Source organism: Monocercomonoides exilis (genome assembly GCF_001643675.1).
Source record: "Monocercomonoides exilis strain PA203 chromosome Unknown scaffold5-2102611, whole genome shotgun sequence".
Lineage (NCBI taxonomy): Eukaryota > Preaxostyla > Oxymonadida > Polymastigidae > Monocercomonoides > Monocercomonoides exilis.
Genome location: NW_027150550.1, coordinates 1,812,623 through 1,837,340, shown reverse-complemented (window position 1 = coordinate 1,837,340; position 24,718 = coordinate 1,812,623). Strand labels below are relative to the sequence as shown.

Here is a 24,718-nt window from a genome sequence, read left to right as displayed (position 1 = left end):
TTTCTTGTTTAAGTGTGAAGTGAGATTTTTCATTTCATTAACTGCGATGAATTTTGAATGAGTTTTATTTTGTTTTTCATTTGATCATTAGAAAAATTCAAAATGATTGACTGAAAATGTTGATGTTTTGATATTTTTCTTGATACAGACAGAAAAGCAGTTAAAACTCATTTTTCCTTTCATAATATTTAATTTTAAGCATCTGAGTCAGATTTTCATTTTTCAAGTGAAGTGAGCGTTGTTAAAGCATTATTCATTTTGGATGTCATTTATCCAAGGAACAGATGAGGTTTGTGCAGTGAATGTATTTTGAAAATATCTTTCATGTTTTGTTTTCTGGTGCTTGTGTGGTTTTTTCATTTGCAGTCACCAGAGGCATTTTGGAATTGTTATTTCTTGATTGTTCTTTGTTGATGCTCTGAATGTCCGAGATGGACATTCTCGTCCAATGAGATGGGCAGTGTGGAATTGATTCATATGAGATATTTCATTGGGTGTTTTATTCATTTTTTTGATTTTATTTTGCAAACAGGGCAGAAAATGATACGATTTGAGAGAAAAATGAAAATGGTGAAAGGCTGAACTGGCCAAAAATATCCATTTTTGGCAAAGGTGAAGGCACTTAAGAAAAGAATGCAGCAACGAATGTCTGTTGAATGAATGTTTTATTTAAAAATTTTCATGAAGAATCATATTGTTTTGTTTTTTTATTGAGATTTGAATGACAATTTCGAATCTGTTTTTATCTTCATGTTATAATATGACAGGATGATGGAATTTATTTTCTCTGTTCATGGCAGATTTCATTTTGGAGATGGTATTTTGAGGAAGGCAGAAAGACAGAGAAAAATTGATGATAAAGGAAAAATTGAGGGAGGGAAGAAATAACGATGGAAAAGGAGAAATGAGGTGGAGGAAAAGGTAGGTAACTGGGAAGAATTAGAATTGAGGATATTTTTTGAAAAAGAATCTGAGGAGGAATAGAGCAAACAGCAATGATAATTATTGTTGCACAATAAAAAAGTACAGCTCCAAAAGCGTTTTTATTGATTTCGGTTTTTGTGGGCCAATCTTCACTTGTATCGCCTAGAAGATAAAAGAATGCTAATTATGTGAACGAATTATTTCATTTGCTGACGTGACAGTATTTTGAAGGAAAAGAATTGAAGAAAATATTTTTGCTGGGGAAAGGTTTATTCTTCTTCTTATTCAATCATTTCTTCTATATATTCACCTTTAACATCAACAACCAACTTCTTCTGCAATCTTCATCATTAGCGTCGATAGAACAAGAAATACTTCAAATTCATTGCCTTTCTCTTCATCAAATTTTCTGCGAAGCATCTGTGCACTTGCCTAATGGTATGCTGGAGATTCAAACCGTATTGAAGAAATTGAACAGCAAGGCTGAAGAAGATCGAAAAGAGAAACTTTCAACGATTCAAACATCCATTTTTTCATCATCATTATCATTATCTTGTTTTTTTGTGAATCACTTAAAAAAAAAAGAAAGAGAGAAAAGGAAAAGGAAAAGGAAAAACGTTATTTGTTAATTTTGTTTCATTTTTGTAAATAAAAATACACCAAAGTTATTCTCCAACAGTATTTTCTTTTTCAACAAGAAGTCCCATAAAATTATATGCTTTATGGAGGAAACAGAAGAAATCAATCCTGAAGAAGCTGTATCATCGTTCTCCAATGATCTAGCGAATTTCATTAAAGAAAGTCCAAAATTTGATGTATGATGATATGACATTTGAAAATTATCGATGCTTAACACAATATTTATTTTAGCCTTCAGAAATTGAAAAAACATGCGAAATGGCTTTGGCGCGAATGGATGAATTTAACTCAATAATTTTATCATCTGTATGTTGCTTTACTATTATTTTGTAGAATATGAAAATCTATTAAATGAAATTTGCGTAAAGATCGATCCTGCAAATAAAGAGCTTGTAGAAGGGACCGTGACCCAACTTCTGGCTGCTTCGAGAGAACTTGAAGCTACTTTTGCAGCAATAGATAGAACAGAGGTATAACAATTATTTTTGTATTTGAAATTTGTTATTTATTTTTTTAAAGAGACTTGTTGGACAAATTAACCAAGCTCTTAATGGTCTTGAGAAATGCGTAGAAACTGAAGAAAATAATAGGCGAAGTACAAAATCTTTTTTCAGATCTATAACTTCCGCCATAAAACTTAAGACAAGCTCTCCTCAACCTTTTAGAAGTCCTCTTGAATTTACCATTGACGGAGATGGATTTATAGATCAAATTGGCTTAACCGAGAGGGTTACACTTCTGGCACAGTCTGATCATTTACAAGAAAAATGGTTTGAGCGAATGAAGCAAGAAAAAAAAGCACATTTTGAGCAGATGAACTCAAAATCTGACAAAGAAGGATTCGATAGTCCAATTCTAACATTTCTGTCTCCAACATACTTTGAATCTGAGAGTCATTCACACCAACAAGCCAATAGAAATCGATCGCATACCAGTTCTGCAACAGAACAACTCTCAAAAGCGCCAGCTCTTCCGAAGTTCCTTCCTCCCCCCACAAAAAGCTACGGTTGCATATCACTTTTCATATCTGAGGCAAAAGATCGAAAAGGCGAAAGCGAAGGCGAAGGCGAAGAGCAGAGCGAAGGGAAAGCAAAGAGAGAGGAGCTGTTCCCGGTGCCGTTCGTGACAGCCCGCTGGGGCATCTCTGCAAAAGGGAAGGAGAATACGCAGCGGAGCGAAAAGGATGCAAATGATGCTCAAAAGCCATCTGCTTCTTCTTCTTCTTCTTCTTCTGGTTCTTCTTCTTCCTCGCCTTCTTCTTCTTCTTCAATTACTTCACCAACAGACGTCATCTCTTCACTGATCTCTTCGTTAACGAAGCCATCAGCACCTTCTTCGTATTATGCTGGGCCTTCAATGCAACCTCCTTCTCCTCTTCCTTCTTCTTCTTCCTCCTCCTCTTCTCTTCCTGTGGCAGCCCCTGGAACATCCGTAGTACCTGGTCAACAAGCATCAATCAATGCTTCAATTCCCAATGGATCTATTGTTCCTCCAGTTGCTGTGACTTCTGCTTCCTCTTCTTCTTCTTCTTCTTCTTCTTCTTCTTCTCAGACACCTCCAACCCCACTTATCACTTCTGATTCTTCTCATCTTTCTCATCCTCCTCTTCTTCCTTCCCTTTCCTCTCAGCCTTCTGCTCTAGTCATCCCTCCCCTCACTCCCATCCCCAGGCACCTCATCGAGCAAGAGCTGCCCCAAATCCCGCAGCTTCCTGCACTCCCGTCTGCTGCTTCGCTTCTGTCCATTCCTGCTCCTCCTCCGCTCTTCCACTGCTTCCCTGTTCCCATCTCTGCTCTTTCACAGCAGGTTATCGATCAGAACGCGATGTTCTTCAGTCAAAAACAGACACAGTTTGTTGTGTTTGTGCATTTTTATCACCCGTACGACATTCCGTCTGGATCAAAGTGTGTTTTACAAATACATACAAAATACAAATAATTATTTTCTTTTTCCTCTTCTGTTTTCTTTTTAAATTTTTCCAATCTTCTTTTGAATTATTTTTTTTCTTTTCTTTTATTGTTTCTCTAATTAACATCTTTCTTTCTTTCTTTTCTTTTCTTTTCTTTTTTTTTCATCCTTTCTATTTCCATTCTCTATTCAAAAAAAAAATTCTTTTTTTCTTCAGGTTTTCATTGGACATGCATCTCTTCCAGGACTCCTTCAGCACAATTCCTGTTCCCTGTGAGTGTGTTTCGTCTGTTCCGCTGTCGCTTCCGCTTCCAACAACACTGAGAAGCGAGAGAGAGAGAATAAGAGAAGACAGAAGGCAAGTGCGAAAGCTGAGGGTGCAGATGAGGAAGAGGAGGTGGGAGGAGAGAAAACTGTGGAAGGAAGAAGCGAGGAAGAGGAGGGAGATGGAGATGAAGAGAGCGAGAGAAAAAGAAGAGGAGGAAGAGAAGAGGAGGAAGATGAAGGAAGAAGAGGAAGCGAAACTGAAAGAGGAAGAAGAGAAGAAGAAAGAGGAAGAAAAAGGGAAAGATGAAAGTGAGAAAAAAGATGAAAAAGAAGAAAAAACAGAAGCAGCAAAAGAAGAAGGCAATGAAAAAGAGGCAGAAAAGAAAAAGGAAGATATTCCCAGTGATAATAATAATACTAACAGCAATAGCAACAGCAACAAAGAAGATGAAAACAAAGAAGAAATCACGAAAGAAGAAGTTAAGCCAATGCCTCCTCCAAAGGAGGAAGTAAAAGACCCGATTGAAGATGACTCAGAAGAGCCAGAAGAAGCTATTGAAAACGAGGAAGAAGCAGAAGAAGATTACATTCAGATGTTTAGAACAATCGTCAAGGCGACTGTTGACATCGCGCCTTTTCTTGAGGCAGCCTCAAAAGGTGTGTGAATGAGTGTGAGCGCGAATGTTAGTGTAGTGATTGAAGGAATTGTGATTTGTAACATGTTTTTTTAATAAGATAATAAGAGAACCAAGAGAATTTTTCTGCATTCTTTTATTATTCTTTTTCTTACGTTTTTAATTGAACATATTTATTTGTATTTGAATCTCTACCAAATATTCAACTTACAATTTTGTTATAATTTTCCACTTTTCATTAAATACCGTATAATCCTCAACATTTAAACAGCGGCTCCTCCATCCAATGAACCTTCCGCCATTTCCATCGGTGGCTGCTTTTCTGACTTGTTTGTTCAGTTTGTGCTCAACGTTACACCGCCACCACCTCCTTCTTCTTCACTGTCATCTTCTTCCTCCTCTCCTCTTCCTTTTGCCTTTCCTCTGACAGTCGCACTTCCTTCTCTTGTCTTTCACTATTCTTCTCTTCACCCGCAAATCAAGCTTGCTCCTGCTTCTTCATCTCCTTCGATTTCTCCTTCTTCTCCTTCACCCACACAAAATTCGGATCCTAAAGCTAATCAACCTCTTGCTGCTGATTCTGCTCTTTCATCATCATCATCATCATCATCATCTTCTTCTTCTTCTTCTTCTTCCATTCCTTCCACCTCTGAGGTTAACTCCTCCTCCTCCTCTTCTTCTTCTCTCATCAAAATCTCCCCCACCCTCCTCCGCCACATCCTTCCCTCTGACACACTTTCCTTCGCCTCTCGTCTTCTTCTCTCCTTCTCCTCCAACCAAAATCTCCTCAACAGCCTCTCAAACATCCTCAGCCTCCCCGTGTCTTCGCCTGATGCTCCGCTTTCTCTTGTTTCGAGTGCTGCCACGTCTTTGCCAAAAGTCAGGCCACTCTTCCTGCCATTTGTGCATCGTGGTGCTTCTCATTCGCTCTCGTCGGTTGGATGGAACCAGGAAAGCGCATATTATTTGATGTTATCGTATGTTTATTATTTCTTTTTCTTTATCTTTTTTTTTTCCTTTTTTTCTGTTTATTTTTTATGTTTTGGAATGGATATATGCAAATGCGTGTATTTATAAGTTGAAATACTTTTTTTGTTATAAAACTTTGATAAGTCATAAAGATTATTTATTTATTTATTGCAATTATTGTTTTTATTCATCTATCCTTTTTTCATTCATTTATCGGACTTTTCATTCATCAATTAATTTATCTGCTATTTTTTTCTCCCTATCATTATTCAATCAGGCAAATTCCTGAGGTTCTCCAGCCACTGCCTTGCATTCAACTTTCTACAAAAACAGGATGCTCAAGCATATTTGTGAAGTCTGAAGGATCTCTTTTCTTTAAGGTGTGCTGTCTTTATTGAAAAATTATTGATTCATGCGTTTTCAAAACTTTTCAATTTCTTCTTTTTATTCTTCTTCTTTATTTTCCTTTTTGATGAAATCTCAACAATTTCATTCTAACATGCAACCTTATTGCAAATTTCCGCAATTTTTCTTTTAACCAACAGACTTTCTTCGGTTATGACATCCACCGTGATGCTGTTAATGGAGCAATTTCATTAGACAAGATTACCCCCTCTCATCCAATTCTTATCCATGCTTCGCCAATTGCCTTTGGTGCATGCGATTCTGTTTGGGGCGAGTAACTTAAGAAAATTCATCTCGAATTTCATTTAATCTTATTCATAGCCTCCAATTTTTTTGATTAAAGATTGGTTAAAATCTTTCAAGTTATTTCTTTCGATATGTTTTCTTTTTTACAATTCTGCTGTTTTTGAAGAGAAATATTGATAAAAGAGGAATAAATTGAATCATTGTTTGTTTTCTCTGTTGTTTTGAGAATAAAAATTTTTTGATAAATAAGATATTTCAAAACTTTACAGAGTCAAATCTATGACTTGTTTTTTGTATTTTCAAACGATATACATAAATCTGAAAAATGAAGATTGAATTGCTTCTTATCTTCGAATTTGCCTATAAATTCCAATAAATGACTCCAGTGGCATAATGAAATCAAAAAATCGTTATTTCAAGTTAAACCTAATGATTTTTTAATCTCCAATAAATTTGGAAGTCAGAAAATGACTTTTAAACATAAAAATTTCAAAATAAAATATCCAAACAAAAAGAAAAAGAATCTATTCAAAAACAAAATGCATTTTATTACAACAATGAAGAACAACTCAAATTACAGAAGAAGACATTTTCTTTCCCAAAAAAAAACCTATCGATGTTAATTGTAATCATGACTCTTTAATTTTTGTTATAGCATCATCTTTTTGCTTCTCCTTTTGCTTTTCGGAATTGAAATAGATTCGAGGGAGTGCAAATTTATTCAGCAATGAAGATCTTTTCTTATCTTCCACCGAATTTGTTGAGTACAAAAAAGAACCAGTTTTGAAGGTTTCTGTTCGTTTAATTGGATTATTTGAACTAACGGTTAAATCTTGCTTTGAGAGAGAAGAAACAGAAGTTGAATCAGAAGAAGGTAATGATAAAGATGTACTTTTATTGAACTCTGGCAAAAGAGGAGTAGATAGAAACAGAGCTGAAGGAATTTGCACGCTTGGTTTTTGTGAAGATTTGATATCTTTATCAGAACTGATAAAATCTTCAGTCTGTATGGAAGTATTTATCTTTTCTTCTGAACCAATTGTTGGAGAAAATACATCTGCACTTAATTTTTGGTCTGTTGGAATTGTATCTGAAGAAATAATTTGGCTATCAGCTGGCAGATCAGTGCTCTTGTTAAGCTGTTGATCAGTTTCAGTAACGTATACAGGAGAATGCTGTGATGATGTGGCCTTTGATAGATCACTATATTTCTCATCACTAATTTTAGATGTACAAGAAGAAGGAAATGTATCAGAAGTATTGAGCCATTCTGAAAGCAAGGGCGAAGAAAGAGGGGAAGCATAGAAATTAAAGCGATTCTGAAGGGATGCTTGCTGATTGTTGAGGAGTTTTGTGGATGAAGATCTTGAGGCAACATGAATATCTGTTGTATTTACTTGTTTTGTTAAAGAAGAATTGGAAGAATTGGAATATTCCTTTCGTGATTGCATCAAATAAGCAACTTCACCATCTGTTTGCATAGGTGGCTGAGTGTGGCACATGGATAATGGCTTTGATGGGAGGGGAAGAAGAGAAGAAGATAAAGTTGTCGGTTTGGAATTACTCGAAGTTATTGACGAAAAAAACGCTGATGTTCGATCTGTTGTAGGTTGTCTGATAAATAAATTATAAAAAAAATAAAATAAAATAAAATAAAATAAAATTCATGAACGGAATCACAGTTAAATAACGAAATAAATTGCATTGGCAAACAATATGAAAAATATCATAAAAAATCATTAAAATATGAAATGAAAATAAAACTTTTTTTTCTGTTTCATCTTAGCAAACTTTAATGTTTGTCCATCAGTCGCAAACGAATGCCATCTGGGTATCTTTAAGGAAACACCACGGCTCGAGCTTGAATCATTCACCATTCTCATATTTCGCTCTTCCGCGAGCACAATGCTATTCGGAAATGTGTCATAGAAAATGCTGTAGCGATATGCCATCTCTTCGTTCTTATCCAACATATCTGCTCTTGTTAGCTTTGAGCCATTTAATAATTGATCCTCCATTTTCTTTTGCATTCCATCGTCAAAAATTGCCTCAAACGCTTCTTCGTCAATTCCTCGTTCATTGTCTAATCCAAAGTTTTCTTTGATTCTTTGATCAATCTTTGTGTTGAACTGAGTATTTATTCCTCTTCTATGAAGACCTTTGCCTAACTTTACTCCTTTTGTCGTGTCAGACAGAACTCCGACAATATCAAAAGTCGATCGCTCTGCTTTGAGAGCCACCTGTCTCAGCAAACGATCAAAAACTTTGTGTTCAGCAGCCTGTGCAACGGTCGCATCACCTGACCATCCACTGTTCAATGGCTGTGACATTGAATGAAAAGCATCAATTGTCTTGGCCTCTGTTGCAGTTGGTGTTTTGTCCTTGTCTCCTATGGCTTCCAACATCATGTTGGTTAAATTCGTTCTTTCGCTTGTTTTTGCAATTGCTGTTGTTGGAAATGTGCCAGTCGCCAAAGAAGAATGCGATTGAATTGCTTCGTTTGAATCCCTCTGACGAAGAAATGCTGCTTTTTGCAAAGTTTGCCTTTGTTTCCTCATCCTCATTTTGTTACGCCAATCTTCAAATGTTGCATAATGCAGCATCTGCCGTAATCTCATTGAATAATACAAATGGTGATTCTCCTCCAAAAAGCGAGTAACTGCACTTGAAGACAAAAAAGTGTGAAGAAAAGAAGTTGTCCCGATTGATGCAAGAGAAAGAGATGGAGTTGAAAATGAGAGATGATGCTTAACAGAGTTCAAAGCGAAGGAAGCAGCGCTCAATGCAATTGCAGATGCGCGCTGGGAAGAAAGAGCGAATGGATGAAATGAATCTTGAGATGATTCCTCAGATGATGGAAGATACAAGCCAGAGGAGGAAGATGAAGAAGAATATGCATTCTGCACACTTCTTTTCTGAGAAATTTGAGAAAGTTGTTTTTTGAATTCGTTCTGCTTTGCTGTGAAACCGGATTTCAGATAGTCTTCAATGGTAGAAGATGAAAATGGCTCAGAGGCAAAAAAAGGTCGATAGCTTGCAAAAACAGGTGACAGAAAGGAAGTTAGCGAGCAATTGAAATGGAAAAAGGCTTGAAGCATTCGAGCTGTGAAGTAATTGCGTTTCTCTGTTGAAAGGATAAACGGAAAGATACGCGGAGATTGAGACCTGAAGATAGAAGTCGAATTCGAAGAGACAGAAAAAGTCACAGGAGATGAAAGAGATGATAATTGCGTTGACCAAATAGAACGAGATTTTTGTTTGGGAAGAAATGAATGTAAACAACAATCTGAATGTGACTGCTTTTCATCTGCGCCTTTTATGTTATCATTACTCTTCATTTCCTTTCTATCAATTTTCTGTGTTCCATTTTGCTTGCTTCTAACAGCACGAGATTTTCCAGAGCAAATAGTTGACCATTTCCCTGCCTGTATTCCCCACACAGCTTCCACCACTCCGTCAATCACCGTGTCCTTCCCTTCCCATTTGCCCCATGGATGCTGAGTGCACGGCTTCGATAATCTCTTCCCTGTTGCATTGGATCGCTTGGGATTATCGCAAAATTCTGAGATTTTTGTACTATCCGAATACTTGCCATCAAGTGCAAGTTTTTCTTCTTCTGTTGAATGTTCATTTTTATCATTGTTTTCATCTTCTTTATTATTTGCATTCTTCTTGTCTTCGCTGCTCTTTTCCTTATTATAATCCTTTTCCTTTTCCTTTTCCTTCTCTTCTTCTTCTTCAACTTGATCATCTTCATCATCCTCCAACTTTGTAATTCCAGCATCAAACAAGATCGTCCATAAATTCCGTGCAAGCTCATCCAATCCATCTGGATATGGAAAGCAACTCCATTGTTTCTTTTGCTCATTCTGTTTTGATGAAGATGATTGTGTTTGTGAAGAATTCATTGCTGTAGGAACTTTCCCGCTTGAAGATGGCATTTGACTGCCTGAAGATCCCTGCTCAAATGAAGCTCCAGATGAATTAGCTGTTGTGAATGGAGTCGAATTGGGAACAGTAACTTTCTTTTCTGAAAGGTCAATCACAAGAGCACAATCAGGAAATATTAGCGAATCTGAATCATGTTTCGGCTTCAAAAACGCATATAAGCACGCAAATATGTAGCCCACAGACCCAAGGATTCCTTTTGATTCTATAAGAGGTCTAAATTTGTCGCTATAACGAAATGGTATGAAAAGATCAAGAAATGCAAATGAAATTGAAGTTATTTGTGCAAGTGTAGATCCCATGATGAACACTGGCTTTGAAAGAAACAGATACACATAAACAGCGAGAACAATAGATGGTGGCATTTCAGAGAATAGGATCGAAAATGAATGACCATCCATTGAAATTCCACAAAACGAGAAAGGAATTGTGAAAGAAAAAGTTGTGCTTAAGATTTGCTTTTTAGAATCGCATAAATGTTGACATAATGTATCATTAAGCGGAACAAGTACCGTAATCTCTTCACCTGGTAAAGGAGATGTAGATAAACTTTTTAAAGGTTTCAAAAGGCTTAAAAAGAAAAACTGCTCATCATCCTGATTTGGCATGTCAACTTCTGAAAAAAGAGGTGACAACTCGTAACAATGATGAAGCCAAATTAAGATTTGTGGGAAGATGCTCTTCCAATTATGATGCGTTAAAAGGCAAAAAGCTTCTACTGAATTGCGTTTGAAATTATAAAATCTAAAGCACCATCCAAATGCATCTTCATTCTCGCTTATATTTAATAAAAACTGATATCCGTCATTTGTTGAGGAGAATTCAGAAGGTTGTATTTCGCTTTCAGGAAAGCAACATAAAGAAAGTTTCAATGATAATTGACTTTGTGATTTGTATATTGGAAATGCAACTACTGGCTGAGGTGGTAGTAGTACGCAAGATGGAGTTAAAATAAAATGCCTAAATTCATCGAAAAGTTGAAATGACATTTAAAAACACAGAAAAACAAAAAAGAAAAAATAAGATCATTTGAACAATAATTTTTTTCATTGAGAAAAATAAAACGAAGAAATATTCCATGCTATTTTCATATACGCCAATAAAATGTCATCTTTCACCAAATCCGGTTAATCCAAGATCAATAGCTTTTCGCAGCTTCTCTTCTAACTCGTATTTTGTCCAATATTCAGGGAGATCAAGTTGATTAAAGCATGTATGTGCAATTGGCAAATATCTTCTGGAATGAGGAGAACGATTAATATGAAACTTTCGAGGTCCTGTGCTTGCAATAAGATTTGCGAATCCTATTTAAAAAAATGAATGGAAAAAAAAAAATAGAAAAAAAAAAATTAAAATATTTTTTTGCAAAAATATATTAATAAATAAATAAATAAAAGCCAATTATCCTTTTTATATTTTTCATTGGAAAAAGCATCCAAACCTCCAGGCGGGACCTTCGTGGTCCCCGTGACAAACTGGAACACCTTCACTCTCTCCGCGTTGTTCATCTCCCTCAAAACCGCCCAGAACCACACAATGTTCTCCGACTCCTCTGTGAAGTTAATCAGAACTGTGTTCTTCTTCCAGTCGTCAATGTCAATCTCTGCCACTCCACAGATCAGCTGCTCAATCTCCGCCGACGTGAAATCCACCAGCAGAGACGGCGGGATCAGGTCGTGGAAACCTCTCCGGATGCTCTCCATCTGCTCTTCCGTCTGGCCCTGCAGCAGAAACCGCGTCTTCAGCGCTATAAAGCGGTCTTTGTTGGCTAATGTTACTTCCACGTTTCGCCCGTTCTCAATCAAGTCGATCTCTTCGAACTCGTCCCCATACCCGCTGGCGTCTGAAGAGGAAGAATATGAAGAAGAGGAAGAGGAAGAGGAATAAGATGATGAAGACGAACTGGGAAGGCTTCCGAAGACAGAAGAAGAGAAAGAATTGCCTGACAAAAAAGGAGCAGAGCCAATCTGTGTCGACGGCGCAAGTGAAGAATAACCAGAGTCATAAGCAGAACTGCTGCTTTCTGCTTCTCTCCGCCTCTTCTTCCGCTTCACAATGACTGAGAATGTGAGTGTGAGCGCCTCAATGTCCTCTGCTTTGTCCATCGCTGCCACTGCCAAAAGAGAGCGGTATGCTTCCGGGTCAACACACTTCAAGTCCTCCATCCTCAACGCACACCCTTTCAGCTGCCGGAAAAACAGAGGGATGAAAAACACACTGATCAGAAAGCGGTCAAATAGCGCTTTTGCCAGCAGCCTCCCCACAAAATGATACATCGGCAGCAGCTTTTTATTTCCCTGTGAGGCTGGGTTGATCGTATACACGCCCGGATTCGCCTCCGACGGGGTGAATAAGCCGCAGCGGGGCTTCACAATCTCCTTCGAGATGAGCTCAAACCACTCTCTCGTCAGCCCGCCGTAGTCGATTCCTGTCTCCCCAGCATACGACACGTCCAGTCGCAGCCGCAGCCGCGATGGAGGGGCGCGCATGAGGTCGCGCATAGAGTCTGCCAGCAGGTGCTCCCTCCGCAGCGTCATGTGCAGCCGCGGTTTGTCCCGCCACGTCTCGGGCTCCGGAATGTGCATCGCATCGAGCGAGCGGCGTAGCTTGTTGCAGCGCTCCACGAAGGAGCGGGGTCGCTTGTGGGAGGAGAGGAAGAGGCGTGAGGTGAGGAAGGAGAAGGGTGAGGTGAATGAAGAGGAGGAGGAAGAGGAAGATGATGATGAAGAAGATGAGGAGGAGGAGGAGGAGGAGGAAGAGCCTGAAGATGGAAGTGAAAATGGCGAAGTGAATGAAGTGCGATGAGAGGAAAGCGAAGCAGCAGACGATCTTGTGGATGGCAGCAGCACAGTAGAATGCACCTCACACTCCACATCCGTACAGCACCCGCTGCACATCTGCAGCTTGCAGCGCGAAGATGCCATTCTTTCACAGTTCGGGTTGGAGCACAGCGCAATCGGCGCAAAAATGAACTTTCGCAGCCGCAGGCCGACGCCAAAGTCGTCGCAGAAGCTCCATTTGTTTCCTTCGCTTTTGGACAGCTCGCTGAAAATGCTCCTTTCTCGCTCTTTTTTGCTTTCAAAATCTTTCTCTTTCTCAATTTGTTGCTTTAAAAAATTGCCGCTTTTTGAAATTCGTCCTGTGGAGTCGTTTGCATTTTCATATGAATCCACCGCTGCTGCTCCGCTTTGCAGCTCATTCCCTGCTCTCTGCTGAATGCCCATCTCTCTCTCTTTCTCTCTTTCCTTCCAAGTGTTGTCTGTGTAGTTCATCCCAAGCACCACCTCTTCGCCGATCAGGTTTGCCACCCCCACAGCGTCTCTGCTCATGAGCTCTGGCTCGCCGTCCATGTTCAGCCTTCTCTGGACAGCCACCGGCAGCGTGTGCACAAAGCTGAAGTACCGCGGATCCACCCAGCTTGTGCTCTGCAGGAGATGATCGGCAAAGAAGGGAACATTCCCCGGGGTTGCCAAATGCATCGTCCAGCGCGGCAGCAATATGTGGCTTCTGCGAAAACGGATGAACGAGAGAACTGTTGAGCAGCAGTTTCCATGACCAGCAAGGCGGGACAGTGATGGGACCAACTGCCCATTGTCCTCCAAAGTGAGAACCATGAGATTCAGTTCACCAAAAGAATCAGGGAGATCAATAATTAGGTTTCCATTGAGATGAAGAGTTTGCAGGGAAACAAGCCCATTAATCTTTGGAGTGATTGTAGTTATTTCATTGTAACTCATATCTAGATAATCAAGATTCCTTAGGGAGCAAATACTGTCTGTTACATATCTCAATTTGTTAAAAGACAAAGTCAGTCTTTAATTAAAATATGCAAGATGAAAATAAAAGTTTATCGTCCAAAGATATTTAAAAAATGGAAGTACCTTCTAAGGTTCTTCAGCAAGCTTACGCTTGACGGTAAAGAAGATATAACATTGCAAGAAAGATTCAGAACGGAAAGTCCACTAAAAGGTTCCAAATCATCGGGTAATTGATCGATTTTATTGCACGATAAATTCAATTGCTGAACATTCTGTTTGTTAGGTGGAATTGTTGGAAGAGTTGTTAAACCAGCATTTGAGTATGATAATGAATATGAAGCAAGCTGGACACGAGGATCAGCTTTTGAAGTATCTGGGCCCTAAAATACAAATTCATTAAATAAGATTAATTTTGAATGCTAACGAGTTTTGCTATATTTCGCATACCATGAATCACAAATGATACAATTATTCAAAAACGAAAACTAAACTTTTAAAATGCACTCCCACTCTTGTATGCACGCGTATCTTAAAAATATTTCTGTATAGAATAATTATTCCTTTAGACAAGTCAAAGGTCACAAAAAAAGGCTCTCCAAAATAAAAAAATATTTGATTATTTTTTGATCAGGACAAAGTGCATGTAAGAAATATCACCGATTATGACTCAAAATGGGGATTATAATCATTTGAATCTATTGTTTAAATTTACAGATAAAAGTTGAATGACTTTTATTTAAACTTCGTCAAAAACAGTTTATTTGTTTTTGAGTTTTTTCTTTTCGATAAATCATTTTCTTCTCATTCATGACTGAATGAACAATTTAGAATTTTTTGAACATTTTCTTAGAAAGAAAAAAATAAAAAAATAAAGAAAGAAATGTGATTTTTTTGTGTTGTGAATTGTTTTGAATCCTGTTTTATCATGCAAAAATTAAATCTGAAGCACTCAAACGCAAATTGTAACGGTTATAACCAATATTTTCGACGGTTTTCCAAAAACATGAAATGATATCTTCAGATCCTTCTTCTTCCATCTTTTCAAATATCTTTTTTGATTGTAACTTTCTTTTCGATTCTTCAGTTTCGTTATCCTTTTTTCTTTTCAATTTCCTTGAAATTTCAATAAAGAATCGCAAGCCTTCACATACCATTTCGTTATTCAATGTTGGTCGCTGCATCCCCTCCAAAATAGCATCAACTGCTCCACTTCTCAAAAAGTCATCAAGTTTCACGCATTTGCTTTCTGCAACATTTTTAAAGGTACTTATGCATTGCTTGATTACTTCAAAATTTTCATCCTTTGCTGCTCTAAACACTGTTGCAATATTGTCAATAAGTCCAACATATTCTTCATTCCACAAATGAAAGTAGCGAAAATAAAACTCCAACATTTCGAGCCATCTCAACAAAATAAGTTCCTCTTGTTTTTCCTTTTTCCTTTTCCCTTTTTCTTTCTCACTTTTCCAATCCAAACGCTTTGTCAGCTCTTCCAGTTCTCTCGCAACCTCTCTTCCTAAACGATACTCATTCACGATCATTTCTTCCAAATTTTTATCGAAAAATAATCTTTCCATCAAAAACTTCCAAGCTGATTGATAGGCAAGTCGCGTCAGATTGTGATGTTTCTGATGATATTGAACAATTTCTTTGATTTCATTCAAATACAGTTTTTGTTCAATAAACTTATTAAAAAAAGAAGGGGAAAAACCATAATATTAAAATAAAATTTAAATATTCATACATTATGTCCAGAATTTCCCAGAGCCAGCAAAGCCATTTCCACTTCTTTTTGCGTTTCTTCGTTTTCATCTTTCTTCAAGGCAACTTTCAGAAGACAAGATACGCAAATTGATAACAATTCAGGTTCAAAATTAAAGTTCAGAGAAATATAGCATTCGCAAAGATCAGCCAAAAGTTTTTCGTTCTTTTCATCTTTCTTTTCATTTTCATTAATAATCATCTTCTTAAATCGATCGTTTAAAAATGAACAATAAAATGCCATATCTATAAGGCTTCTCAGCATTTTGTAGTATCCAATGAACTTCAAAAATTCAATGGCATTTTCCAAAGATATTTTCTCTTTTTCAATCATTTTATCAATTTTGTTGAACGGTTCTTTTGTGAAAACAGATAAGTATTCGTCTTCATTCATTTCACTAATCATCTCATTTATTTCAAGGATTTTCTGCCTTTGCTCATCCTCATCGCACTCTTCAAGTCCATCAAACAATGCTTCAAAATTACAAAGAAAGAAAGAAAAGCAATTTCCAAAAATTCAAATGGAGCAATAGATGCAAACCAGTTAACTTTTCAGTGACGTTCATTTCCCTCGACTTTTTGCAAAACGCATCATTCAGAATTTAACATAATTTTTTTCATTCATATCGAATGAGCATACGAATGGTTAGAAGAAATAGATGAAATATATAAACTCAAAACAGAAATTAAAAAAATCAACTTTCACACCGTTTTTCCTTTTGTTGACATTTTTAAAAAAAGATGGCAAAGACAAAAAAAAAGGTTTTAACAATGATTCTTTATTTATTATGGATTCATCGATCATATATCATTTTAAAACTGGAAATAAGCATTGACAAAATGAGAGATCGGGAATGAGTGTTGACTGATGTATTAAAAATATTAATTCGATGTGGAGCAATGGACAACAATGGAAAGGCATTGATTTTGGAATTCTGCAGATTGAAAGGATTATGGATGATTATGTAATGAAGAAGAATGGTGGTAGACCTGTGCGACACGACATGCTATTTTTGTAGCTGTCGGTCACTTAAAAAAAAAAAAAAAAAAAAAAAAAAAAAAATTCATTCAAATTTTGAGATATGAAATCGCTTTTGTTACATGAAATAATTTTATCAAGTTTATTTAAATTTTTTGAATATTATTTCAATCATTTGATCATTTAATCCATTATAACATAAATGGATTCATTAAACATTATTTTCTAATAAAATGCATTGTTACTCATATTTATCCTTTTATGAATAGCACTCACACTCACGTTGTTAAACACAATTTTTGATTCGATTTCACTTCAATTCATTAAATCCAAACATGTTCAAATACAATATTTACGAAGAAATTTTATCGTTTCCTGAATGAAACCAATGATGAAAATGCAAAAGATATATGCCAAATTAAAATAAAATGGTTTGCATTCATTGTCGCTATTGAATTCTTGATTTTTGTATTTCTTTCTTTATTTTTTTTGAAGAATTGCATGATGAACTGGAAAATTGCGTTGAAGATGAACAGAAACTGAAAATTAAAGAAATGATTGAAGCAATGGATGACATGGACAGAGAAGAACTCAATTCTGTTTTATCGACAAAGCTGTTCGACAAAATTTGCGAAATGATTGAAGAAGAGAAAATGTCAATGGAAAATGCATTGTTGTTGCTGAAGCGCATTGGATATTGCAAAAAAATGAAGAGCATTCAGATTTGGAGCTTTTATCATTCACAGTTGAGCAAAAGAATTATGAAGATGATTATAGAAGAAGATAAGAAAAAAGTAGAGAAGAATGAAAAGCTTTGGGTTGATCTTTGTGAATGCTATATTTTATTGAACAAGTGGATTTCTCAGGAATTTCTTTCAATTTGCGTGTCTTGCCATTTGTAAGTTGCACTGAATAAAGATGAAAGCGAAGAGGGACAAAAAGAAGTGGAAATCGTTTTGCTGGCTTTGAGTTGCGCTGGCATGATTTACGTATGAGCACTTCAATTTCCTTTTTGATGTATTTTTTTCCACCCCATCTTTTTCTAATCTTTGTAGGTCGAAAAAGAATTGTATCTGAATGAAATTAAAGAAATCATCCTCCATCATCAGGTACATCGCAACATCACTCAACTTGCTAATTAGTCAGCTTGGCAGTTTTTTATCAGGAGATTATTCAATGACAGCAGCTTGGTGGGAGTGATTGTTGATGAGCTGCATTTTGTGCAGAAGGCAGTGAGAGAATTGGAAGAGCTGGAGAAGTGTGTGGATTGGAAGAGAAGGCTTGAGGGAAAAGGAGAAAAAGAATGGAAAGAAGTGAATGCAATATGGAGATGGTTGAGCGAAAGAAAGTTTTTCTTATTTTGTAGAAAATTGATTGATGAAAAAATTATCAGGCTTATTGACAGCGTTGAAAGAGTATTCCGACAAGCAAAGGACAATCGCAAAGAAAATAGGTGAGATAAATATTAATTTTTTTTGAAATAGCAGTATATTACAGAGCTTTGAAAATTGATGGCTTGTTGAAAAAGGGAACTATAAATGTCATTTTGTTGGAGATTCAGCAGCAAAAATTGAAATAAAGAATGATATCAGAATTCTTTCCTTTTTCTACGAACATATAAGGCAATAAAAAGAAAAAAAAAGAAAATGAAAAGGACAAAGGGGAAAGAAAGTCAACAAAAATCGTACATGTTTGAATAAATGGAAGAAGAAAAATTCTACCACTTTTATATAAGATGACAAGGAATATTTTATTATCAAAGCGGAAAATATTTCGATAATTTATTATGAGATGTCTCTGAATATTTTGTGAATAATTAACAAAAATATTTTTATTTTGTTTGTGACTCAAAAATTTCTTTCTTCTTGTTCATTTCACAAAATTGAAAACATGCGCTTGAGGGTTTGAGTATGCTTTCTTATTTATTATTATTTCTCAAAAAAATGAAGTGAAATCTAATTTCATTTATAATAAAAAAAGTGCTTCGGATAACATTCCACAATTCTCTTTGCTTCTTCTGAAAACTTCGAAAAGAAACATATTGATTCAATCTTCCGGGAAAAAAAAACACGTTTCATTCATCATCTTTTTCTCATCATCTCAAGCTGTCTTTCATCTTCTTCGATTAATATTTCTTACTATTCTGCAGTTTTTTCTCTGTTCTTTTCAATTGTAATTTTTTCTTCAAGCGTTTCCCTCTATTTTCATAGAGTCTTCGTATTTTCTCATTGAAATAGAATAAAGAGTGTTGAGAAAGAAATATTGTTTCGAAGATGATCCAAAATAGGATGAAAATATCGAAGCTGACATGAACCATGGAACGTGAGTGAAGAATTTTGATTAGAGGAATGAATGTTCTGTAAAATATATCAGTTTGTCAGTGATCGTTAAAAAAAAAACTCAGCATGTTCCTGAAGAATAAAGAATGATCATTATTTCATTTATTTCATTTATTGACCCGCATTTTAATGATAGAAATTCAGCAATTGCTGTTCAAACGATATGATGAGCATGGCCAGCTTGTTGCATATGAACAAAAAAGAATAGTTCATTGGTTCAAGTAGCTGCACACACTTTTTTCTTCATCACTAGTTCAAAAGCTCCATAAAGTCATTCATATTGCTTGTCACTTCCATAAAAAAATTGTAATTTCATCCTTTATTTCGTAAAAGATCCGGAACGAACATTCAAAAACTTTGAAAGTTTTGTTTTAATAATAAAGTGTGAAATGCATTTTCAAGGGACAAAATCACATCTCATGAATAAAATTGGAAAATGACTCGAACAAACAAGAATAATGAAATAATGAAATTAACAAACATATCCATCTTCAAACAATCGTAAAAAGAAAATGTTTTCCCACGTGCATTCTTCACATATTTTTTGAATATGTATTTGCTTTTTTCTTATAAAAAGAAGGACAACAAGATATCAAATGAAAAGTTATGGTTGCAATTGATGGAAAAATTAAAGTACAAAGTACCTTAATTCTAGAGAAAAACCGTTATCTACAACACCTCTTTATTAAGGGAGTGAGCTCTGCATTATGGGCTCAGCCGATCACAAAATTCGAAAGATGACAACTTTGTTGGAAGGACCTGCGTCGGGACTGAGCGGGATATTCCCGCAAAGCGGACCTACAGGCGGTATGGGAATGGCGCCTCCCATCTCCATTCCAACTACAGATGCCCCAGGATCCCAATTCCCAGCCATGTCAGCTATGTCCTCAACAACCTCGACAACCTCAACATCAACTAGTTCAGTTGGCTTGCCTCATTCCCCAACACAACCTCTATTAGAGGCAGCTAAATTATACTTTGGAGAAAACTTGCAGAGTACAATATTTGCTTATCGTGTCGATCAAGCAGATCTACTCCAGACATTACGAGATTGCGAATCCTTATCGGTCCCCCCGTTCCTGCCTGCTACGACCCATCCACATTCGCGATCGCAAAGTTGGCTTTCCGATGCTTTAGACGAAGGAGCGTATAATGTGGAATCTTTATTAATGCCCGCTTTGAAAGCGATGTTAATGGCAACACGAGGGACAACAGAAGAAGCACAACAACACCAGGAAGATGCAATGATGCTTACAGTCGCAGCTCTCCAAGCGGCTCGCCACATGCGCATCCAAGCCAAATTCGGTTTCAAGGCCGCCAAAACACTTCAAGAAGAAAAGGATGATCCGTTATTGACCACAGAGCAGCTGGAGAGGATAAAGCCAATTTTGCAGGCCAGAACAGAGCGGAGACATGAAAGCTCTGCTTCACACTTGTCACAAAGAACAAGGAGAATTGGTTCATGGAAATCAAGATCTACAAGCTCGGGAACTGGAAGATCAACACGTGCAGCATCGAGAAGCAATTTTTTTCGGAGAAAGTAGGGGGCCGGACCCAAGCCTTTGCCGAGGAATGGAAGAAGATCGGAGTGACCAATTGGATAAAAGACGGGATAAGACCGATTTGGAAGGGGAGAGCAGCAAGGGACAGGTTGAAACAGGAAAAGACGAAAGGCAGAGGCTTCCTGGGTGGCACAGAGGAGAAAGAGGCTTGTTCAGAATGGATTCAAGAAGGACTCAGGACAGATATCTTAACACAGTTACAAGAAGGAGAGGTCTGTTGCTTGAACAACATATTTTTCATAAAGAAAAAGACAGGGAAGTTCCGTCAAATCCTCGATTGCCGTGCACTCAATTCCGCACTGAAAGATATTCATTTCAAAATGGAAGACCATCGCACTGTGGAGAGACTGATCCAAAAGGGAGATTTCGCAACCTCACTAGATCTATCTCAGGCTTATTTCCTGATCCCAGTTCACAAGGACTTCACCCCATTCCTAGCCTTCAAGTTCGAAGAGAGATTCTACGGGTTCAAAGGCATGCCCTTCGGATTCAAAGACGCACCGAGAATTTTCACGAAAGTTATGAGAAAAGTTTCGCAAGAAATCCGAAGAAGATGGAAGGTCAGGTGCATTTCCTACTTGGACGATGTCCTATTGCTGGATCCAGATCAAGTCAAGCTGAAGACAGCAACTCAAGAAATTGTCGAGTGGTTTCAACAATTGGGCTTAATCATCAACAGGGAGAAGAGCGAGTTCTTCCCCAAGAAGAACTTCAACTATCTCGGATGGACGTGGAATACGAGCCGGATGGTTGTCTCAATGGAACAACAGAGACGCAGGGAACTGAGGAAAGAGTGTATCAAATGGATGAAGAGGGTGAGGAAGAGCAGCTTTGCAAAGACGAGAGACTTCGCTTCATTCATAGGTCAGCTCAGCGCCGCACGGTTCGTGTACAAAGACGCCTCTTTATACATGAACAAAATGTACCATTTACTGAACAAGCAGGTCAAGAAAGATGGTTGGGAAGGAGCGTTTTTCTTGAACAGCAGCATAAAAAGACAATTGGACTTCTGGATTCAAAGGCTCAAGGAGAATTACATCAGAGAACTGGTGGACTTCTCGAAGCCCGACGCCATATTAACGACAGATGCTTCCCCTTGGGCTTGCGGAGCAACCTTGGCAGTTGGAGGAGAGAGATTTCACTTTCACAAACAGTTCAGCAACATCACAAGGCTCCAAACATCCAATTTCAAGGAGCTCCTTGCAGTTTTATTGGCTCTCAACAATTTTTCATCACAAATCACTCACAACCATGTGTGCAAGATCCTTCTCCGTTCCGACAACACCAGTGTAGTGTTCAACATCAACAGGTGGGGTGCGGGACCCAACCTCCTGCCGTTATTGAGAAAGATCAAGGCCACATGTCAGTCGATGAAATTGACGATGACAGCAATCCACATTCCAGGGGAGAAAAACACAACTGCAGACGCATTGTCCAGGTTGGAGGTCGCAGGAGATTATATGATAAGGAGTCAACGTCTGAAGGAAGCGGAGAGGGCTCTCGGAGTGATAGCAGAGATAGACGGTTTCGCAAACGAAGGAAACAAGAGGAAGGAGATATGGTATGGTCCAGGAAGTCCGTTCGCTCAAGATGGTCTCACGGCAGATTGGACAAGGAACACAATGCTCATTCACCCTCCAATTCCGTTGATTCTTCCGAGTCTCAAGAAAGCAAAAGCAGAGAGAGCGAGAGCAATCATCCTTCTTCCGGCATGGAGGAATCAGATATGGAGCAACTTACTGGAAGAGATGATGTCTCAATATTACGTTTGGAGGAACTCGAAAGCGGTTTTAATCCCGGGAGCAGGCCTGAGGAGAACGGGTGCAGCACTGCCTCCCGGGGGATACATGGCAGTAACAATCAATTGGTAAGAGAAGTTGGAGAAGAATGGTGGTGGAAAAGCCTCAGGATCTGCGGAGTCCCTGACAGGATCATTTCCGTTACGAAGGAGAGCATAGCAAAGTCCACATGGAATCAATACACCTTTGGCTTTGCGCACTTCAGCAGGGAATGGGAAGAGTTGAAACTGGGGCCGTTCCCGAAATATTTCGATGAATGGTCAATGGATTGTGCAAATTGTCTACTATCCATGAGAGACAAAGGTGGTAAATATTCATGCCTGTGTGCTACACGGTCAGCGATTTCACTCTTCTCCAAGACGGTATATGGTAAGGACTTGAGTAAAGTTAGTTTAATAAGCACAATATTCAGATCGTTTTCATTTTCCCAAACCCATCGAAAGCCGTACACAAAGATGTGGAGCCCCGACATCGTGCTATCTTATTACGAGAACTACGGGCTGAACGAGTATCTTTCTTTTTTTGACCTGACTGTGAAGTGCATTTTGCTGGTTATGCTGTTCACTTCATGTCGATTCCATGAGCTTGAGCAGATATCAATGGCTAACTCAATATTCGAAAATGATGCGATTTATCTATCCACAAGACTTAAGACTTCCAGATCCAGGGAATACATTACTGTTCCATGCCTGGAGGAGGTTCACAAACGAATATGTCCTGCAAGAGCTATTCACACCCTTTGGGAGAGAGTCAAAGCAACGTATGAAAATAGAGATACGTTCCTTCTTAATACAACGCACCATACACCGTTAACTGCAAAGGGGATAAGAACGCTTGCTAAAATAGGTTTGCGGAAAGCAGGAGTTCCTGATGAATACAGGCCATACACGATTAAGCACGCATCGATATCCAAGCTGGCATCAAGTGGTATCCCGGAGGTGTGCATCGCCAAACACGCACGCCTATCAACAACTGCTCACACTCCATCCAGATCATACTACAAAGCGAACCTGGCAAACCGGATGGCCCGCGCACTCCTTGCCTCAGAGGAAGATAGCTCCCAACAAGATGAAAGCGCAGTTGTTGAGAAGAGCCGCATTTCAAAACAGATAGAGGGCATTCCCTTCTGTGCCACTCAGCAAACAACAACCATAATGTTTGGTCTTCCTCCGCTTCAACCACTTAATCACGCGGATTCAACAGCCGAACCATTTTCGACACAAGCGCCTTCCCCAGATCTTCCATCGCAGCAAACTTTTGCAGCGACACAGCCTAATCAAGCGATAATACTTCCAACGAGTGTTGAAGAGCCAGAGGACAATAATACTGCAAAGAGGAATGGACCAGATATTACCAGAGGAGAACCAGAGACAGATAGGACTGATATACGCACTGAAATATGTAAATGCAAAGATTTGCCCAACTATGAACACTCCCTTAATAAAGAGGTGTTGTAGATAACGGTTTTTCTCTAGAATTAAGGTACTTTGTACTTTAATTCGCGGAGAAAAATCTATCTACAACACCTCTTTTCCCTCCCAGAGCATAGCTCCTCCCTCCGCTTCACACTTCGTGTTTTAAATAAATTATGTTCCACCGAACTACGTGGCCCAATCATTCCCGTTTTTTCCCAAGCCAAGACCTTTAAATAATAATTCACAACCTGGAATAATGGAAGAGATATTCAAGGAGAAAGAAAGACGATAAAATAAATTGAGTCAAAATAACACAGATATCACTGATAAAATCAACAGAACAAGCCAAAGATAAAGCCACACCAAAGGAATACCAAGAACGTAAACAGCTAGCCAATACAAAGAGCCTATGCTGATAGCCGTGTGCTATTGCCGATGCCTAAATCGAGCGCCATTTACAAAAGGCCAAAACTACGTCCCAAGCCGAGCCAAAGACAATTGCCAATCCCTGCAACGCCTCAGTATGCCATTAGGCACAGAATATATTTATTGTAATGTTATTTTAACACTTCATCCATTTGAACACATCACTTTTGTGACCGGCTGAGCCCATAATGCAGAGCTCACTCCCTTAATAAAGAGGTGTTGTAGATAGATTTTTCTCCGCGAATGAAATCTCAAACATTTCATTTGCTCGACAAATTATTTTGTTATTGTGTTTCTTTTTCAAATATGTTTATTTCATTGACTAAACGGAATGTCAGTGACAGAAGTGACATCCAGTGGCATATTAAATTCCATTTCTCACAGATCTTGTCAGCGAAAAATATATTTTGGAAAATTTGATTAATTGATTTTTCTAAAATATTGGAATAAATATTTTATATTTCTTTATCAAATATTTTTTATCATTTTTAACAAAGAATAAAAAAAAATACTATTGATTTCTTTTCTTCTATTTCTGTTTTCTTTCTTTCTTTCATTTTGTTGAAATAAATATTTCCTGCCATGTTCCAACAAAATTTTTAAATTTTGTTAAAACATGAAACATTCCATCAATAATTTGAAAAAAAAATTGTTAGCACATTTTTTTTTCAATTCGAAAAAATACTCTTAAAAAATGAAATAAATAAAAAAATAATTGTTGTAATCAGTAAAAATTGT

At 37.7% G+C, this 24,718-nt stretch overlaps 6 protein-coding genes across 6 annotated transcripts; 3 read left to right on the top strand and 3 right to left on the bottom strand.

Moving 5' to 3' along the window:
• Positions 1–1,646: 1,646 nt before the first annotated feature.
• Positions 1,647–6,190, top strand: MONOS_700 (uncharacterized protein; the record flags this gene model as incomplete). The annotated part of the gene is made up of 8 exons (XM_067877291.1): positions 1,647–1,739; positions 1,795–1,869; positions 1,932–2,033; positions 2,083–3,467; positions 3,689–4,395; positions 4,645–5,350; positions 5,620–5,722; positions 5,888–6,190. The coding sequence occupies 8 exons, from the start codon at positions 1,647–1,649 to the stop codon at positions 6,023–6,025; spliced, it is 3,309 nt and encodes a 1,102-aa protein (XP_067734448.1). The 3' UTR covers positions 6,026–6,190.
• A 1-nt stretch (position 6,191) lies between these two features.
• MONOS_701 (uncharacterized protein) lies at positions 6,192–10,549 on the bottom strand (the record flags this gene model as incomplete). The annotated part of the gene is made up of 2 exons (XM_067877301.1): positions 6,192–7,607; positions 7,785–10,549. 2 exons carry the CDS (start codon positions 10,547–10,549, stop codon positions 6,623–6,625), a joined length of 3,750 nt encoding a protein of 1,249 aa, XP_067734447.1. The 3' UTR covers positions 6,192–6,622.
• A 270-nt stretch (positions 10,550–10,819) lies between these two features.
• On the bottom strand, positions 10,820–14,288 carry MONOS_702 (putative linoleate diol synthase). The gene is made up of 4 exons (XM_067877312.1): positions 14,147–14,288; positions 13,823–14,079; positions 11,383–13,754; positions 10,820–11,245 (listed from the first exon to the last, which is right to left on the bottom strand). Exons 1-4 carry the CDS (start codon positions 14,147–14,149, stop codon positions 11,049–11,051), a joined length of 2,829 nt encoding a protein of 942 aa, XP_067734446.1. The 5' UTR covers positions 14,150–14,288; the 3' UTR covers positions 10,820–11,048.
• A 285-nt stretch (positions 14,289–14,573) lies between these two features.
• MONOS_703 (uncharacterized protein) lies at positions 14,574–16,189 on the bottom strand (the record flags this gene model as incomplete). Its single annotated transcript, XM_067877322.1, has 4 exons — positions 14,574–15,384; positions 15,444–15,934; positions 16,002–16,035; positions 16,169–16,189. The coding sequence occupies 4 exons, from the start codon at positions 16,187–16,189 to the stop codon at positions 14,623–14,625; spliced, it is 1,308 nt and encodes a 435-aa protein (XP_067734445.1). The 3' UTR covers positions 14,574–14,622.
• A 3,296-nt stretch (positions 16,190–19,485) lies between these two features.
• On the top strand, positions 19,486–20,322 carry MONOS_704 (uncharacterized protein; the record flags this gene model as incomplete). The annotated part of the gene is made up of 1 exon (XM_067877333.1): positions 19,486–20,322. One exon carries the CDS (start codon positions 19,486–19,488, stop codon positions 20,320–20,322), a length of 837 nt encoding a protein of 278 aa, XP_067734444.1.
• A 28-nt stretch (positions 20,323–20,350) lies between these two features.
• Positions 20,351–23,596, top strand: MONOS_705 (uncharacterized protein; the record flags this gene model as incomplete). The annotated part of the gene is made up of 1 exon (XM_067877344.1): positions 20,351–23,596. One exon carries the CDS (start codon positions 20,351–20,353, stop codon positions 23,594–23,596), a length of 3,246 nt encoding a protein of 1,081 aa, XP_067734443.1.
• Between the last annotated feature and the right edge of the window lie 1,122 nt (positions 23,597–24,718).